The sequence below is a fragment of the Geotrypetes seraphini genome, chromosome 4 (assembly GCF_902459505.1).
Source record: "Geotrypetes seraphini chromosome 4, aGeoSer1.1, whole genome shotgun sequence".
NCBI lineage: Eukaryota > Metazoa > Chordata > Amphibia > Gymnophiona > Dermophiidae > Geotrypetes > Geotrypetes seraphini.
In genome coordinates this window covers 107,151,067-107,168,629 of record NC_047087.1, presented here as the reverse complement: position 1 = coordinate 107,168,629, position 17,563 = coordinate 107,151,067, and the positions used below count along the sequence as shown (strand labels likewise).

The window sequence follows — 17,563 nt, the reverse complement described above, 5'->3', positions numbered from 1 at the left end:
ACTAACACCCTCTGCTAAAAGGTCCAAGACAGTCCCCACAGGTCCTACATAGCTGCTGAGTGCTTTCAAAGTCTCTACAAAAGACATTTTGACTCGGTGCCAGGCTGAGGGCTGCTATAAGTACTCCTACTATTTATTATTTCTATAGTGCTGAAAAGGCGTTCGCAGTGCTGTACATTTTAACATACAATAGACAGTCCCTGCTCAGAAAAGCTTACAATCTAATTTAGGCAGGACATTACAGGGTTGGGGAAATTATAGTAGAGGAAATGATAAAGTGGGTATATGTATCTGACAGCAGTAAGTAGGAGTTAAGAGTTAAAAGCAGTTTCAAAAAAAGTGGGCCTTTAGCTTGGATTTGAACACTGCCAAGGATGGAGCACGATGTATTGATTCAGGCAGCTTGTTCCGGGCATACGGTGCTGCAAGAAAGAAGGAATGGAGTCTGGCGTGGGCAGTGGAAGTGAAGGGTACCGATAAGAGGTGCTTGCACGATGAGTGGAGATCACGGGGGGTGGGGGGAAGGAGCATAGGCAGAAATAAGTGAGGAGAGATATCGGGGGAGGGGGGGCTTTGGAGCAAATACACTTGTAAGTTATCAAGAGGAGTTTAAACTATATTCGGAAATGGACGGGGAGCCAATGAAGCGACTTAAGGAGGGGGTAATGTGAGAATAGCGGCTCTCACGGAATAAGAATCATGCAGCAGAATTTTGAACATATTGAAGAGGTGAGACACAGGTGCGCAGGAGGCCCGACAAGTACTTTGCAGTAGTCTAAGCGCAAGGTGATGAGAACATGGACAAGGATTTTGGTAGTGTGTTCAGAGAAAAGAGGATGGATTTGGGCAATATTATAGAGAAGGAAGCGACAGGATTTGGTGGTTTGTTGGATCTGATCAGAGGAGGAGAGAGAGGAGTCAAAGATCACTCCAAAGTTGCGAGCTAATTAGACAGGGAGGAGGATAGTGTTATTCACAGAAATAGAGAACGGCGAGAGGTGAGTTTAGGCAGGAAGATAAGGAGTTCAATTTTAGCCATCTTCAGTTTGATATGGCTTTGAGGCATCCAAGCAGCAATGTCGGATAGGCAGGCTGAAATTTGGGCCTGCACTCTTGTACAGATATCCGGCGTGGAGAGATAAATCTGGGAGTCGTCAGTATAGAGGTGATATTGAAAACAATGAGAGGAGATCAGCGTACCAAGAGAGTGGGTATATAGGGAAAAGAGGAGAGGGCCTAGGACAGAGCCTTGGGGTACACAAATAGATAGTGAGATGGCGGCGGCGGCAGATCCACTGTAACATATGCTGAAGATACAACAAGAGAGATAGGAAGAAAACCAGGAGAGGGCAGAACCCCGGAATCCCAGCGAGGACAATGTGTCGAGAAGAAGGTGGTGATCAAACAGCGGACAGATCAAGAAGAATGATGATAGAGTAGAGTCCATTGGATTTGGACAGGAAGAGGTCGTTAGAGACTTTAGCTAGGTCAGTTTCTGCAGAGTGGAGAGGGCGAAAGCCCGATTGAAGCAGGTCAAGAATATTATGAGGAGAAAGGAAGTCCAGGCAACGGCGGTGAACAGCACATTCGAGTAGTTTGGACAGGAAGGGGAGGAGGGAGTTAGGGCGGTCGGTGGAGGGGGATGTAGGGTCTAGCGAGGGCTTTTTAAGTAGGGGTGTAACTACAGCATGTTTGAAGACATCAGGAACTGTAGCAGTGGAGAACGAAAGGTTGAGGATGTGACAGATGGGAGGGATTACAGCGGGAGTGATGGACATGAGTAGGCAGGTAGGAATCGAATCAGAGGAACAGGTGGTGGGTTTGGAGGAGAGAAGATGAGCAATTTCTTCTTCCGTAACTTCAGAAAAGGAAAAAAGGGTTGTCGAAGGAAGGTTGACAGATTGGACAGTCTAAGGGGGAGGCGACACTGTTGAGAATTCAAGGTGGATCTTGTGAATCTTGTCGTGTAAGAACTCTACCAGAGCCATAAGCTGTCAGGACCTCCCCAGGCAGGGGCATAGATGGAGCAGCTAGTCCGGAAAGTTGATCAGTATAGGCATGGCAAAGAATCCAGGCATGGAGCAGAAACTGGGTACAACAGGTAAAACTGTCTACTAGTTCACAAGATAACATTAAAATAAAAAAACAACCCTATATTTATTAGGGACCTTAGGAACAGCATGGGATAGCACTGCTTCCTCCCCAATCTTTTTTATGATCAGAAGTACTTAGAATAAAATACCTTCTCTTTTTATTGTGGTGGAAAAGGGAAGAGTTCCTTTGTAAGCAATTTGGGGGAAGTGTGTTCCAACTGTAGTATGCATCCTGTCTGGACTATTTTGAGACCTCATTGGGTTTATGGTTACAAAGGGTCACTGTGCTTTGGGGTGGGGAGGGAAGGGAGAAGGAATTATACCTCCTTCCCACTGAACAGTTCAGAACAGACAGGAAATTATGGCTATGCTCTCCTGGAGCCAGTTGAAAGCTCATCCTTTTGTTTTGACTGGGAAGTCATTTGAGACTTTGGGGCTCTGATATCTTTGTTGAGAGCAAGAGACTTGATTGCTTGGAAGAAGGGAGGTGTAGAACACCTACACCTTTGAGAGCAGTAGATCCTTCTCCATTTCCCTCTGCCTAAGTACCTACTAGATATGGAAGACAAACCAGAAGTAGACTGGGATACTGACTTGATAGTTTTAGAATGTCTTACGAGATCTGCAATTTCTTCCATGGTTTTTGCAAAAAAGGCTGCCTCTTCAACAAGGAACATCTGCCAACTTTTCATGTTTCTATGTCTAAAGTATGCAAACAGGGAAATCTGCACAACCCATTTTCTATGGTGAATTGAATGCTGAACCAAAACCACTTCTGTTGCTTCCTCATACACCCAGGAGCAATCAGAATCAGACCCACTGGAAGACTCACTAGGAGACCTACAAGTCCATCTGTCTCACATCAAAACACCAGGGATCCCCAGGTCCCAGAGGAAGCAACCTCCCCCCCCCCCCAGGCTCTTGAAATCAATACCAGTTCAATGCAGACCAGATTTGAGGTCCGACGATGTGCTGCCCACAGGTAGTGTATAAGCCTCCAAAAAGTGCCATATCTCTTTTTGGTATAAGTTTCCATGCTGAGGCTTCCTTTAAAGAACAGTGGAAAAAGTAAGTGTAGTCCAGATAGCAGCACAATTCCCATAGCACGGTATTTGTGCATGGAAACTTATACTAACGTACATCATTCTGGACATTTATATATATATAAAAGGTTACGGGCCCATAGATTATATCTCTTTTTGGAGCATGGCCCTGACCAGCTCCTTAAAGGCTGCCATCATGGAAGGCCAAGGGTCAGCCTGAATTGTCATGTTCTATGTCATCAGGACTATATTGGTGACCTGTTGTGCTGAATCTGGTTCCTAGGAGAGTGAGCAGCCCTCACATTAAGGTGCTTTGAAGTTACAGATGACCTTGAAATCTTGGGTGCTCTTGATACCATTCTTCGGGGGGGGGGGGGGAGAAAATCCATATCAATGCTATTCACAGCCTCCACCTAATGAATTCATAGGAGCTCCACAGCATTGATAGGGTCCTGTACAAAACACAAGCAAAAATGCAAACAGTACCTCTTACCACAATGAGTCACAATAGATATGAGCTGTGAGGAGAAAACCAAAAGACTGGTCTTGTGAAGCACAAGTGGGTAGGAATGTGTGTGCATGTGGTGGACTGCTTTAAAAAGCTTCCAGAATCCAGATGGGGAGTGTTTGCTGTACTGGGTTCCATCAGATGACATCACTCAGTGTGGATATTTCATCCTGCTTGAACTCAAAGAATTTTAAGGACCCCAACCTTTAAGTCACTGTTCTAATCTGATCTTTTTTGATTAAGAAAGGGATACATATGAAACACCTAATACATAAAGGATTATTTTATGCTTTGCAATTTGAAAAGTCTTCATTTTAAATTATCAATTGCTACTAAAAGCTTAGATTAAGATAAAATTGCTGCATATTTTAAGACATGATTTAGATAAAAGCAGTAAATATGCTTAGTACCTGTAATGTACAGTTTTCTTTCCTTTTCAAGAATTCCACAAACCTGGCCACCACACCTTGAGTGCCAATCACTTCATCAATTGGGGGATTAGGTTCTGTTTTAAGTGGAAAAAAGTAGAAAAATATTTTTAGTGAAAAATAGCAAAAATCACAGTTACTTACCTTAACAGGTGTTATCCAGGGACAGCAGGCAGATATTCTCACATGTAAGTGACATCACCCACAGAGCCCCGGTATGGACATTTTAAAAGTGCATCACCACTTTAAGAAATTTAAAAAAGTTCACAATAGCCCACACCTGTTTCCAGGAGTTGAGGATTATTTTTGCATATAGGAGCAATAGAAATTTGTGTAACATTTTGAGTCCCAGCGTGTTGCCCACAGTGAATGTGGAGGGTGTTCAGAATGAAGAGTGTGGTCACCACTGTTGTGAGGGGTGTTCTGTGTGCTCCCTGATGTTGAACACCATTGAGTTTGTGCATCCAGCCTCCGGACAAGTACACAAATTGAGGAGTAAGACATCTTGTATCACAGAGGGGGCTATATATATCATCATATGACCCTGTCCTATGCTGTATGTGGGACAGACCTCGAGGAAATTAAAGATCAGATTGTTGGAGCATAAGTCTTGTATACACACCAGGAGAATGGAGGAACCCCTTGTGATGCATTGCCTTGCAGCCCAGCATGCTTTCAGTTGGCCGCGCTATGTGGTGATCGAACACATCCCCTGTTCAGTGAGGTGTGGCGAGTAGAGACGTCAGTTATGTCAGAGGGAACAGAGGTGGTTCTACAATCTTCACACCATTCACTCAGCTGGGCTGAATGCCCGGATTGAGTGGGTGGCGTTTTTTTGGTTGAAGCTGACTCTGGATTGGTCTGATTGAGATGGGGAGGAGTTTGGATTCCTTTTTGAAGATGTTCACTGCAGAATGATACCATCCCTGAGCTTCTACGTGTTTGGATGTGTGCAGTTTGAGTACTTGGATTGCCTCAACAGTTGATGATGCAGTAGGTTGAAATCGTTCCCCTGACGCAGCTCAGCGAAACGGAGAGTTCCCTGTCAGGTAGGAGTGGCTGCGGGGCTGAGTGGGCAGGCACTGCTTGGGTGCGTGGAAGATAGCTTAGAGACCATCTGCAGCTAAGTGATTTTGTTTATCCTGCTTGCTACTGACTGTGTTTGAAACTTTAACATGTGCTATACGCTGTGCTCATACCTTTGATAGCTTTTGAATGTTTTTTGGTGGTTCCTATGAGGGCTACTATCATGTCTCTCACTGCTGTTTTTTGATTGATACAAAGCTGGACCTTACTTGTTTGTGGTCTTTAAGTAGAGTTTTTTGCCAGATGAAGCTGAACTGAGGCTTTTTCTCCACATTTTTTGTTATTTTTGGTTGATGTTTGAGCGAGTGGGTCTGCGTATGAGTGCAGTGAGTGGACCTTGTAGTGTCGTGGTGGGTTTCCCAGTTGTTTCCAATAGGGCATACACTGGAGTTTAGATAGGAATGAAAATGCCCCACAACTCAAAGGTTCAATGTGAAAGGCTAATAAGCTCTATTAACTCCTTGGCCCCAACTGAGCTCGCAGCTCAAGGAGCCATTCAGTGGTGTGACGTCACTTCCTCCTTCATTTCATTGACATATTTGTATTCATCAGACTTGTCTTTATTTCAGCTAGTCCAGTGTTCTGTGCTTTAAATGTGAATTTTGTGCTTCTTAAATATATCTTAAACTTTACTAAAAAAAAAACTTTTGTACTTATCTTCAGCAGTTTTCAAGCTCTATTTAAACCTAAGAGCATTTATTTCTAATGTCGGGTGAGGACATGTTTCGCCCGAAGGCTTTTTCAAGAACGAATTCCCCCTTCTATACTTGTATATCTCTTGAACTGTACATCGCCTTGAACCTAATTAGACATAGAGCAACTCAAATTGTAGATTAGATTACATCATCTACCTTTTTCAGTTCGCCTCCTTCCTCAATGGGCTGTGCTGAAGCTCCTCAGTTTAGAGAAGAAATAAAGAGGAGTATGGGGAACCTCCCTGACAAATCACTTGTCTCCTCTGCAACAATTATTGTTAAACAATGTAAAAAAAAAGCACAAAAAACATGGTGGCTCAAACAAGCCACCTACCTGAGTGCAACTAGAACTAATATTTAGGAAGCTGTCATATTCTCACTTGCCTCTTAGCAAAAGAAATGTCTCTTTATTCTTCAGACCTGTCTGGCAAGTGAAGATCCCAATCTTTATAGACACATACCTGCCTGAAGACAGTAAGCAAGTGAAAACAACTGACAGGGCAGGCTATCACTGATGAACCTTTCTACCAAAAAGAGAATTATTGAGGTAACAACCTACACTTCTCCCTCTGTATTTGCGGTTTCCGTATGCACACTGTAAGTGCCTCCCGATCCTTGCCGGAGGTGTGTGTGCATGTCCCCCACTTCTTCTTTGTCCTGTGTGTAAAATAAGAGCAGACAGTGAATGGAGCCTGCCACGGATTAGCGCAGAGCATGGATTGGGGGGCTTCCACCGCCGGCTTGGAGGAGAGAATGGAGAGCAGAGTCGTCCCTTTCCAGTGCATTCATGTGCAGCTGAAAGGGGGGAGCGCCGTGGGGCTTCACGTTGAAAGGGGGCCTGGAGCACGGGGAGCCACTAATCGTGTCCAAGGTAAGGAAGGGGCGTGGAGGAGATTGTTGGTGCCGGCCCGCCATGTACTCAACAGTGTGTACTTTCCCCCCTGCTCAGGAGCTCTTTTAAATCTCCGTAATACACTACTGCATTTGTGGTTTTAATGGTAAAAATGCTGACTTTTACAGAAAACCACGAATAACATATTGAAAAGTTATTCGCGCCTATATCTGGAATGCATCCACCGTGAATACAGAGGGAGAAGTGCAATCTTTCCTTCTGGTGCAAAAGGTACATCAGTCTTTTTAATCTATATTTTATGAAAACAAACAGTAAAGGAAAAACAACCTATGAAAAAAACCAGAGCCATGAGAACAACAATAGCAAAGGATACACACAGACTATACAATACTTATTCCCACTACCCATCAAAAAAAAAAAAAAAAACAACAACAACAACAACCCCCCAAAAACCAACTCTCCAGGTCCAGCAGCAAAAGAACCCAATACAAAATATATCCAAACAGTAGAATCATAAAGAACCAACATGCCAAGCCAAATAGGAATCCTAAGTCTTATGAAAAGAAACAATATGCCCCAATTTAAGTGCTGTCAATTTTGATATCAAACAAATATAATCCAACTTACCAAAAACTTATTTTCTGAAGTTGAAACACCGATGCATTTATACGCAATCTTTGCTGAGCATTACAATTTCATAATTTTCTCCTGAGGAAGGTGATGAAGTTACCAAAACTTAGATCCTAGTTGGGACTATATGTGTTTTGTATGTCAAGGACTTATTTGAACTTAGGTTTGAACTTTGGTACAAACTATTAATAAAGTATGTAAATGTAGGTTGGTCTTGACATTTCCAGTGCCTCTTCTTGCATTGGTCTAAGCAAATTAATGGAAACATTTTTAAGTTTCTGGAATCCTGTGGATTACAGGACCGGAAGAAAATATGGATTCACTAGAGGTAGGTCTTGTCAGACAAATCTGATTAATTTCTTTGACTGAGTGACCAGAGAATTGGCTAGAGGGAGAGCGCTAGATGTGGGTATTTAGATTTTAGCAAAGCCTTTGACAGTGTTCCACACAAGACGTCTAATAAATAAACTGAGTGCCCTCAGGATGGGTCCCAAAGTGACAGGCTGGGTCAAGAACTGGTTGAGTGGAAGGTGACAGAGGGTAGTGATCAATGGAGATCGCTCTGAGGAAAGGAATGTTACCAGTGGTGTGCCTCAAGGTTCTGTTCTTGGGCCTGTTCTTCCTAACATTTTTATAAACGATATTGCTGCAGGGCTGTCGGGTAAGATTTGCCGTTTTGCTGATACCAAAATCTGCAAGAGTAAACACCCAGAACTGGTGTGAATAACATGAAGAAAGATCTGGTGAAGCTTGAAGAATGGTCTGAAATTTGTCAGCTAAAATTTAATTCTAAGAAATGCAAGATTGTGCATTTGGCATGCAAAAACCCAAGGGAATGGTACAGTTTAGGGGGTGAAGAACTTATGTGCATGACAGAAGAGTGGGACTTGGATGTGACTGTATGTGATGATCTTAAGGTGGCCAAACAGATTGAAAAGGTGACGGAGCAAGCTAGAAGGTGCTATGGTGCATAGGGAGGGGTATAGCCAGTACGAAAAAGGAGTTATTGATGTCCCTGTATAATACTCTGGTGAGACCTCATTTAGAATATTGTGTACAATTCTGGAGGATGCACCTTCAAAAAGATATAAAAAGGGTGGAATCAGTCCAGAGGAAGGCTACTAAAATGGTGCATGGTCTTCGTCATAAGGCATCTGGTGACAGACTTAAAGATCTCAATATGTATACTTTGGAGGAAAGAGGGAGAGGGAAAATATGATAAAGACGTTTAAATACCTACGTGATGTAAATGCACACGAGTTGAGTCTTTCATTTGAAAGGAAGCTCTGGAATGAGAGGGCCATAGGATAAAATTAAGAAGTGATAGGCTCAGGAGTAATCTTAAGGAATTATTTTTTTACAGGAAGGGTGGTAGATGCGTGGAACAGTCTCCTGGTAGAGGTGGTGGAGACATGTGTTGAGAGTATGAGTCAAGAGTTTGAGACCACTGAGATGTGAAAATCCATTGAGGTATCCTGAAATGAAGTCTCGCAAACAGAGCGACATGCACTGTGGAAGCCATGTGATCTAGGAGTACCACTATTTGTCTGGCTAAGATTGTAACATAGTAACATAGTAGATGACGGCAGATAAAGACCTGAATGGTCCATCCAGTCTGCCCAACCTGATTCAATTTAAATTTTTTTTTTATTTTTTTTTTTTTTTCTTCTTAGCTATTTCTGGGCAAGAATCCAAAGCTTTACCCGGTACTGTGCTTGGGTTCCAACTGCCGAAATCTCTGTTAAGACTTACTCCAGCCCATCTACACCCTCCTAGCCATTGAAGCCCTCCCCTGCCCATCCTCCACCAAACGGCCATACACAGACACAGACCGTGCAAGTCTGCACAGTAACTGCCCTAGTTCAATATTTAATATTATTTTCTGATTTTAAAATCTTCTGTGTTCATCCCAAGCTTCCTTGAACTCAGTCACAGTTTTACTCTCCACCACCTCTCTCGGGAGCGCATTCCAGGCATCCACTACCCTCTCCGTAAAGTAGAATTTCCTAACATTGCCCCTGAATCTACCACCCCTCAACCTCAAATTATGTCCTCTGGTTTTACCATTTTCCTTTCTCTGGAAAAGATTTTGTTCTACGTTAATACCCTTCAAGTATTTGAACGTCTGAATCATATCTCCCCTGTCTCTCCTTTCCTCTAGGGTATACATATTCAGGGCTTCCAGTCTCTCCTCATACGTCTTCTGGCGCAAGCCTCCTATCATTTTCGTCGCCCTCCTCTGGACCGCCTCAAGTCTTCTTACGTCTTTCGCCAGATACGGTCTCCAAAACTGAACACAATATTCCAAGTGGGGCCTCACCAATGACCTGTACAGGGGCATCAACACCTTCTTCCTTCTACTGACTACGCCTCTCTTTATACAGCCCAGCATCCTTCTGGCAGCAGCCACTGCCTTGTCACACTGTTTTTTCGCCTTTAGATCTTCGGACACTATAACCCCAAGGTCCCTCTCCCCATCCGTGCATATCAGCTTCTCTCCTCCCAGCATATTACATTACATTACATTACATTAGGGATTTCTATTCCACCATTACCTTGCGGTTCAAGGCGGATTACAAAAGGTTAATTTAGAAATACAGAGTTACATTGATTGGCTAGATAGGTAAGTTGTAGATTTTATAAACATTATCGGGTTGTTGAGGGTGAGGTGGTTTGTAAGAGAATTAATAGTTGGTTATAGTGGAGGTTCTTTTGTTGTTGTTAGTGCAGTAATGGGTAGATCAGATGTCGGTTTTAGAGTTACTAAGAGGTCGTGATGTTAATGCTGCTTCAGGAATTTCTTGAAAAGTGTGGTTTTTATTTCTTTTCTGAACGTCCTATAGTCTGGAGTGGTCATCAGAAGGTTGGAGATCTGGTTGTCCAGCCTTGCGGCTTGAGTGGCTAGGAGGCCGTCGTGTAGTTTTGTTCTTTTTACTTCTTTGATTGGGGGGGGTATGAATGGGGAGTGTGTTTTTCTGTGTCTGGTAGTGGGTGCTTGGATGAGGCGATTATTCAAGTATGATGGGCTGTCTCCGTGTAGGGTTTTAAATAGTATGCAGTAGAATTTGAATTGGATTCTTTCTTGGATTGGAAGCCAATGTGAGTTAATGAAGGCTTCAGTGATGTGGTCGTGTTTTCTCAATGAGTAGATGAGTCTCAAAGCTGTATTTTGGATTGTTTGGAGTTGTTTAATCGTGGTTACAGGGCAAGGAAGGAAGAGGATGTTGCAGTAGTCCAATATACCTAGTATTAGTGATTGTACTATAAGTTGGAATTGTGTTCTTTCAAAGAATTTTCGGACTTGTCTCAGATTTCTCATGACAGCGAATGATTTCTGAATTGTTTTATTTATTTGCGGTTGCATAGTGCAGCATCTGTCTATGGTCATGCCAAGTAGTTTTATGGTGGTTTGGATTGGGTATTTGATTGCGTTTATTTCTAAGTTGGTTGTGGTTTGGACCTTGTCATTTTCGAGAAGGATGAATTTGGTTTTGTCTTGGTTGAGTTTAAGTTTGTGTATTTTCATCCAGGTTGTGACTGTTTCAAGTGTTTGGTGAAGTTTGTCTGTCATGGTAGGTTTAGAATGATCATATGGGATGAGGATGGTGATGTCATCAGCATAACTATAGGTGGTTATGCCCAGATTGTCCAGATGCGTTCCTAGAGAAGCAGTGTAGAGATTGAAGAGGGTAGGGGATAGTGGAGATCCTTGTGGTACGCCGCAGGGGTTTGACCAGGATTCTGACTTTTCTTTGTTTGATTTTACACTGTAAGTTCTGAGTTTTAGGAATCCTTCAAACCATGAGTATACTTTATCTGAGATGCCTATTGCGTCTAAGATCTGTAGAAGGATGTTGTGATCCACTAAGTCGAATGCTGCAGTTAGGTCCAGTTGTATGAGAAGCATTTTTTTCCCTGTACTAAGGTGTTGTCTGACGGTATCCATATACGGTTCCTTCCTATTATTAATCCCCAAATGCATTACTCTGCATTTCTTTGCATTGAATTTTAGTTGCCAGGCATTAAACCATTCCTCTAACTTTTGCAGATCCTTTTTCATATTTTCCACTCCCTCTTCGGTGTCTACTCTGTTACAAATCTTGGTATCATCTGCAAAAAGGCACACTTTTCCTTCTAACCCTTCAGCAATGTCAATGTCAATGAACAGGAATGGCCCCAGCACCGAACCCTGAGGGACTCCACTAGTCACCTTTCCTTCCTTCGAGCGACTTCCATTAACCACTACCCTCTGGCGTCTGTCCGACAGCCAGTTTCTGACCCAGTTCACCACTTTGGGTCCTAACTTCAGCCCTTCAAGTTTGTTCAACAGCCTCCTATGAGGAACTGTATCAAAGGCTTTGCTGAAATCCAAGTAAATTACATCTAGCATATGTCCTCGATCCAGCTCTCTGGTCACCCAATCAAAAAATTCAATCAGGTTCGTTTGGCACGATTTACCTTTTGTAAAGCCATGTTGCCTCGGATCCTGTAACCCATTAGATTCAAGGAAGTACACTATCCTTTTTTTCAGCAACACTTCCATTATTTTTCCAACAACTGAAGTGAGGCTCACCGGCCTGTAGTTTCCTGCTTCATCCCTGTGACCACTTTTATGAATAGGGACCACATCCGCTCTCCTCCAATCCCCAGGAATCACTCCCGTCTCCAGAGATTTGTTGAACAAGTCTTTAATAGGACTCGCCAGAACCTCTCTGAGCTCCCTTAGTATCCTGGGATGGATCCCGTCTGGTCCCATCGCTTTGTCCACCTTCAGTTTTTCAAGTTGCTCATAAACACCCTCCTCCATGAACGGCGCAGAATCTATTCCATTTTCTCGTGTAACTTTGCCAGACAATCTCGGTCCTTCTCCAGGATTTTCTTCTGTGAACACAGAACAGAAGTATTTGTTTAGCACATTTGCTTTCTCCTCATCACTCTCCACAAATTTGTTCCCAGCATCTTTTAGCCTAGCAATTCCATTTTTTATCTTCCTCCTTTCACTAATATCTCTGAAAAAATTTTATCTCCCTTTTTTACATTTTTAGCCATTTGTTCTTCCGCCTGTGCCTTCGCCAAACGTATCTCTCTCTTGGCTTCTTTCAGTTTCACCCTGTAGTCCTTTCTGCTCTCCTCTTCTTGGGTTTTTTTATATTTCATGAACGCCAACTCTTTCGCCTTTATTTTCTCAGCCTTTTTCTCTTGTTTTTATTGATTTTCTTCACATAAAGGTCCGTAGCCATTTTTATCGCTCCTTTCAGCTTAGACCACTGTCTTTCCACTTCTCTTATGTCCTCCCATCCTAACAGCTCTTTCTTCAGGTACTTTCCCATTGCATTAAAGTCCGTACGTTTGAAATCTAGGACTTTAAGTATCGTGCGGCCACTCTCCACTTTAGCAGTTATATCAAACCAAACCGTTTGATGATCGCTACTTCCCAGGTGAGCACCCACTCGAACATTAGAGATACTCTCTCCATTTGTGAGGACCAGATCCAATATCGCTTTTTCTCTTGTGGGTTCCATCACCACTTGTCTGAGCAGAGCTTCTTGAAAGGCATCCACAATCTCCCTACTTCTTTCCGATTCCCCAGACATAACATTCCAGTCCGCACCCGGCAGGTTGAAATCGCCCAACAGCAGAACCTCCTCTTTCCTTCCAAACTTTTGGATATCCACAATCAGATCCTTATCAATTTGCTGTGATTGAGTCGGAGGTCTGTAGACTACACCCACGTAGATAGAAGTTCCATCTTCTCTTTTCAGAGCAATCCATATCGCTTCTTCCTCTCCCCAGGTCCCTTGCATTTCGGTCGCTTGGATATTGATTTTTATATAGAGAGCTACTCCTCCACCTTTATGACTATCTCTGTCCTTCCTAAAAAGATTATATCCCGGTATGTTTGCATCCCATCCATGTGATTCACTGAACCATGTCTCTGTGATAGCGACAATATCTAGATCTGCCTCTAACATCAGGGCTTGCAGATCATGAACTTTGTTGCTTAGACTGCGAGCATTTGTGGTCATCGCTTTCCAGCTATTTTTCAGCGATAATCTCTTTTTTCGTATGGATTTTTGTGTCGTTTCACTTTCCGTTGCAATACTAAGAAATGAGTTGCTGATATTGCTTATGTTGCAGCCTTTACTACTATCACATCTTTTCTTTTGCCGGGGGTGTTCTCTATAATTGTCCTTCGTACATACACCACCCCCACCTTCTAGTTTAAATGCCTAGAAAAATATTGTCTAAATTTCTCTGCAAGGTTTCTTTTTCCTGCTGTAGTAATATGTAGCCCATCAGTGCAATATAGCTTCTTGTCCTTCCATGTATTTCCCCATCCTCCTATGTACCTAAAGCCTTCTTGATGACACTAGGCTCTGAGCCATCTAAGTCCTCTGTGTTTTTCACTCTTTGCTCTCCCTTTCCATATGCAGGCATATTGATGGCTGATGATGTCCGAGTGTAAAGCTGAATCAAATTGTCTTGTCTTTGTTGTGGTAGAAACGCCCTGAGATGAACAGTATTGAACAGAACTCCTATGAATTGTAGAGTCTGAGATGGTTGAAGCTGGGATTTGGGAAAACTGATTTTGAAACCCAATTATTTAAGGAAGAGAATTGTCATGCAAGTCGCTACTGTCACCCCTTGCGAGGTAGGATCCTTGATTAGCCAGTCGTCTAGGTAAGGAAAGACTTGGAGGCCATGAGACCGTAATGCTGCTGCCACTACAATCAGGCACTTGGTGAATGCAAGGCCAAAGGGTGATGAGCCACTTGAAATCGGAGGAATTTCCTGGAGACCGAATGCACTGAAATGTGAGTGTAGGCTTCTTTCAAATCCAGAGAGCATAGCCAGTCGTTGCGATCTAAGAGGGGATATAAAGTTGCCAGGGATAACATCCAAAACTTTTCCTTCACTAGAAACTTGAGACCCCTGAAATCCAAGATTGGATGAAGACCTCCTGTCTGCTTTGGAACGAGAAAATACCGAGAGTAAAACTCCCGGTTTCTCTGTCCAGGAGGAACCTTTTTGATGACATTGAGAAGGAGAAGGGAATCTATCTCTTGAAGGAGAAGAGATGTCTGCTGAGAATTGAAAGAAGACTCTCTTGGAGGATGATCTGGAGGAATGTCAATAAAGTGAAGAGAGTATCCCTCTCGAATTACTGTTAAGTCTGTGGTAATCAGTTCACAGTGAGGATAATAGAGTTGAAGTCATCCTCCAATGGGAGGAGGGAGAGGTTGGGATAGAGAAACAACGGCTATGCTCTCAAGAAGCATGTCAAAAAGACTGAGCAGGTTTTTGGGGAGCTGCTGTCTTGAGATTTCTGAGGGCATTGTTGTTTCTGTTTCTTTTGCTGTGGTCTAGGAGGAACAGCAGGTTTGGAAGAAAAACGCTTCCAATAGGAAGAAAAAGACTTGGAAGTTGAAGGCGAAGGCTTGGTTTTGACTAAAGCATCCCAATGTTTCTCATGGTCAGTGAGCTTTTGGGTAGCATTTTCAATAGAATCACCAAATAGCTCATCACCCAAGTACGGAATGCTAGCCAATCTATCCTGGAGATTGATATCCATGTTGGAGACTCTGATCCATGCCAGATGTCTCATTGCCACTGACATAACTGAGGCTCTGGAAGATAACTCAAAGGCATAAGCTGATCTTGCTATGTACCTTCTAGCCAGGGTAAGGGTGTGGGAGATGTGATGAAAATCCTGTAATTGCTGTGAAGGGATGTACCTATCAAAAGAAGACAATTTCTTAACCAGAGTCTTGACATAGCAGGAAATATAGAAATTGTAGTTTAGGACTCTGTTAGCCAACATGGAGATTTGGTACAGGCGACAGCTGAACTTGTCCATAGTGCACCCTTCACACCCTGGTGGTACTGAGGCATAGAATCTGGCTGGAGTAGATATTTTCAAAGTTGACTACCACCAGGGACTGATGCTTGAGTTATTGTTTGTCAAAACCAGGAGAAGAAATGATTTTGTATAAAGAGTCCAATATTCTGGGAGCCCCAGTTCTTATGAAGAGTCTCCTTCAGAATACCATGAAATGGTAGGCAAAGAAGTTCTTTAGGAGGTTCATCATAATCTAAAGCTTCCAAAAATTCAGCATGGTAGGCAGAATCAGCTTCTAACAACTGGGAGCTCTTTGTCCAATTGCCAAATAAATTTTGTAAAAGAAAGTCTTTCAGTAGGAGACTTAGCTCTTTGTCGAGACTTCTAAGGAGACTTTTCTGAAGAAGTGTAATAAGCTTCTGTGGTGCACTCAGGTACATCATCCGCCGAGTCAGACTGTAAATCTGAGACATAAAAGTATTTTGGCGAAGGAGTGCTTCAGGATCAATGGTGACGTCACACCCGGTGTCAATCCGATGAAGACGTCAATGTGTGATGGGACTTCCTTTTACGCTTTGTAGAGCAGGAAGGAAAGCGATGCTTGCACTTCAAAGTGGTTGAAAATGAACAGTGCTGAGCAGACTTTAATCGGCGAATCGATGAGGAAGAATGGTGATGTCTTGAAGAACTGGATCGACACCGTGATGGAGAACAGGCTCTGCGATGAGACGAGCTGTGCTTGGACGTAGAACGTCAATGCTGCACCAGAGATTCAGTATCAGTACCGCAGGACCTGGTGGCCTTATGCTCAGGCTGGGCTGGTACTGGTACCGATGGAGTCAGTGTCTAAGTAAGGAGTCCGAACATGTCACTGACTTGGAAAAGCGCTTCGAGCTTTTCACGGTACGAGCGCACCGGTACCGTTTGCATTCTGCCGGTACCATCGGTGCCTTGTCTGGCCTCAGGGAGAGTGAAGAGGATGCACACCTAAATGGAGGAGAGGCCAGCCATAAGAGCAGTCGTCGCTTGGTCGGCATCAAGGTACTCAATGCAATGTTGGTCTGCGAGACCTGCTGGAAAGCTGGCGGCTTTTTAGCTGGCTTACCCAAGAGGTGAAGGATGCAGTTAGGGAAAAGAAAGACTCATTCAAAAAATGGAAGCGCGAGAAAACAACTGAGGCTTGGAACAGTCATAAAGACGACCAGAAGAAGTGCTACAAGGCTGTGAGAGAAGCCAAAAGGGCCTATGAGGAAAAGATAGCCCAAGAGGCCAAAAACTTCAAACCATTTTTCAGATATGTTAAAGGGAAGAAACCTGCAAAGGAGACAGTGGGCCCTCTCGACGACCAAGGAAGAAAAGGATACATCAAAGAGGACAAACAGATTGCAGACAGATTAAATTCCTTCTTTGCTTCTGTCTTTACCAAGGAAGACACCACATCAATACCCGAAACAGTGAAAGTTTTCAAGGGGGAAATAGAGGAGAGCCTCACCACAGTGAAGGTGGATCTGGACCAAGTATACTATCAGATTGACAAACTAAAAAGTGACAAATCCCCTGGCCCAGACGGAATTCACCCGAGAGTATTAAAAGAGCTAAAGGTGGAAATTGGAGAATACTGCAAACCCTCGTTAACTTGTCAGTTAGAACCGGACGGATACCAGAAGACTGGAACATAGCGAACGTAATACCAATCTTTAAAAAAGGATCAAGGGGAGAACCTGGAAACTATAGACCAGTGAGTCTCACATCGGTCCCTGGGAAAATGGTTGAGGCTTTGATTAAAGACAGCATTATACAGCACCTGGATAACCATGACCTGCTGAGAGGTAGTCAGCATGGCTTCAGGAAAGGGAAGTCATGCTTGACAAACTTACTTCAGTTTTTTGAGGGAGTGAACAAACAAGTCGATAGCGGAGAACCGGTTGACATAATATACTTGGACTTCCAGAAAGCGTTCGACAAGGTACCTCATGCGAGACTTCTCAAAAAACTACAAAGTCATGGAATAGAAGGGGATATACTAAGAAGGATAGGGAAATGGCTAGAAAACAGAAGACAGAGAGTGGGCATAAATGGGAAGTACTCAGACTGGAAGAAAGTAACTAGCGGAGTGCCTCAGGGCTCAGTTCTTGGGCCTATCTTATTCAATATCTTCGTAAATGACCTGGAAGAAGAAACGACCAGTGCTATCATCAAGTTTGCAGATGACACAAAACTATGCCGAGCAATCAGGTCACAAAAAGACAGCGAAGAACTCCAGAGAGATTTGAAGCAACTTGAGAGATGGGCAGAAAATTGGCAGATGAGTTTTAATGTAGAAAAATGCAAAGTGATGCACTTGGGCAGTAAAAACAAGGAGCATGGGTACAAACTGTTAGGTATAA

At 43.3% G+C, this 17,563-nt stretch overlaps 1 protein-coding gene across 2 annotated transcripts in view; it reads right to left on the bottom strand.

Moving 5' to 3' along the window:
* KPNA1 (karyopherin subunit alpha 1) overlaps positions 1 to 17,563 on the bottom strand; it is a 307,265-nt gene that overhangs the window by 221,990 nt on the left and 67,712 nt on the right. For both annotated transcript variants that reach the window (XR_004539338.1, XM_033943492.1), the window contains exon 5: positions 4,055 to 4,149. Coding sequence is in view for 1 of the 2 variants with exons in the window: in XM_033943492.1 (XP_033799383.1) it covers positions 4,055 to 4,149 (95 nt within the window). In the remaining variant the exon portion in view is untranslated. The remainder of the gene's footprint in view (positions 1 to 4,054; positions 4,150 to 17,563) is intronic.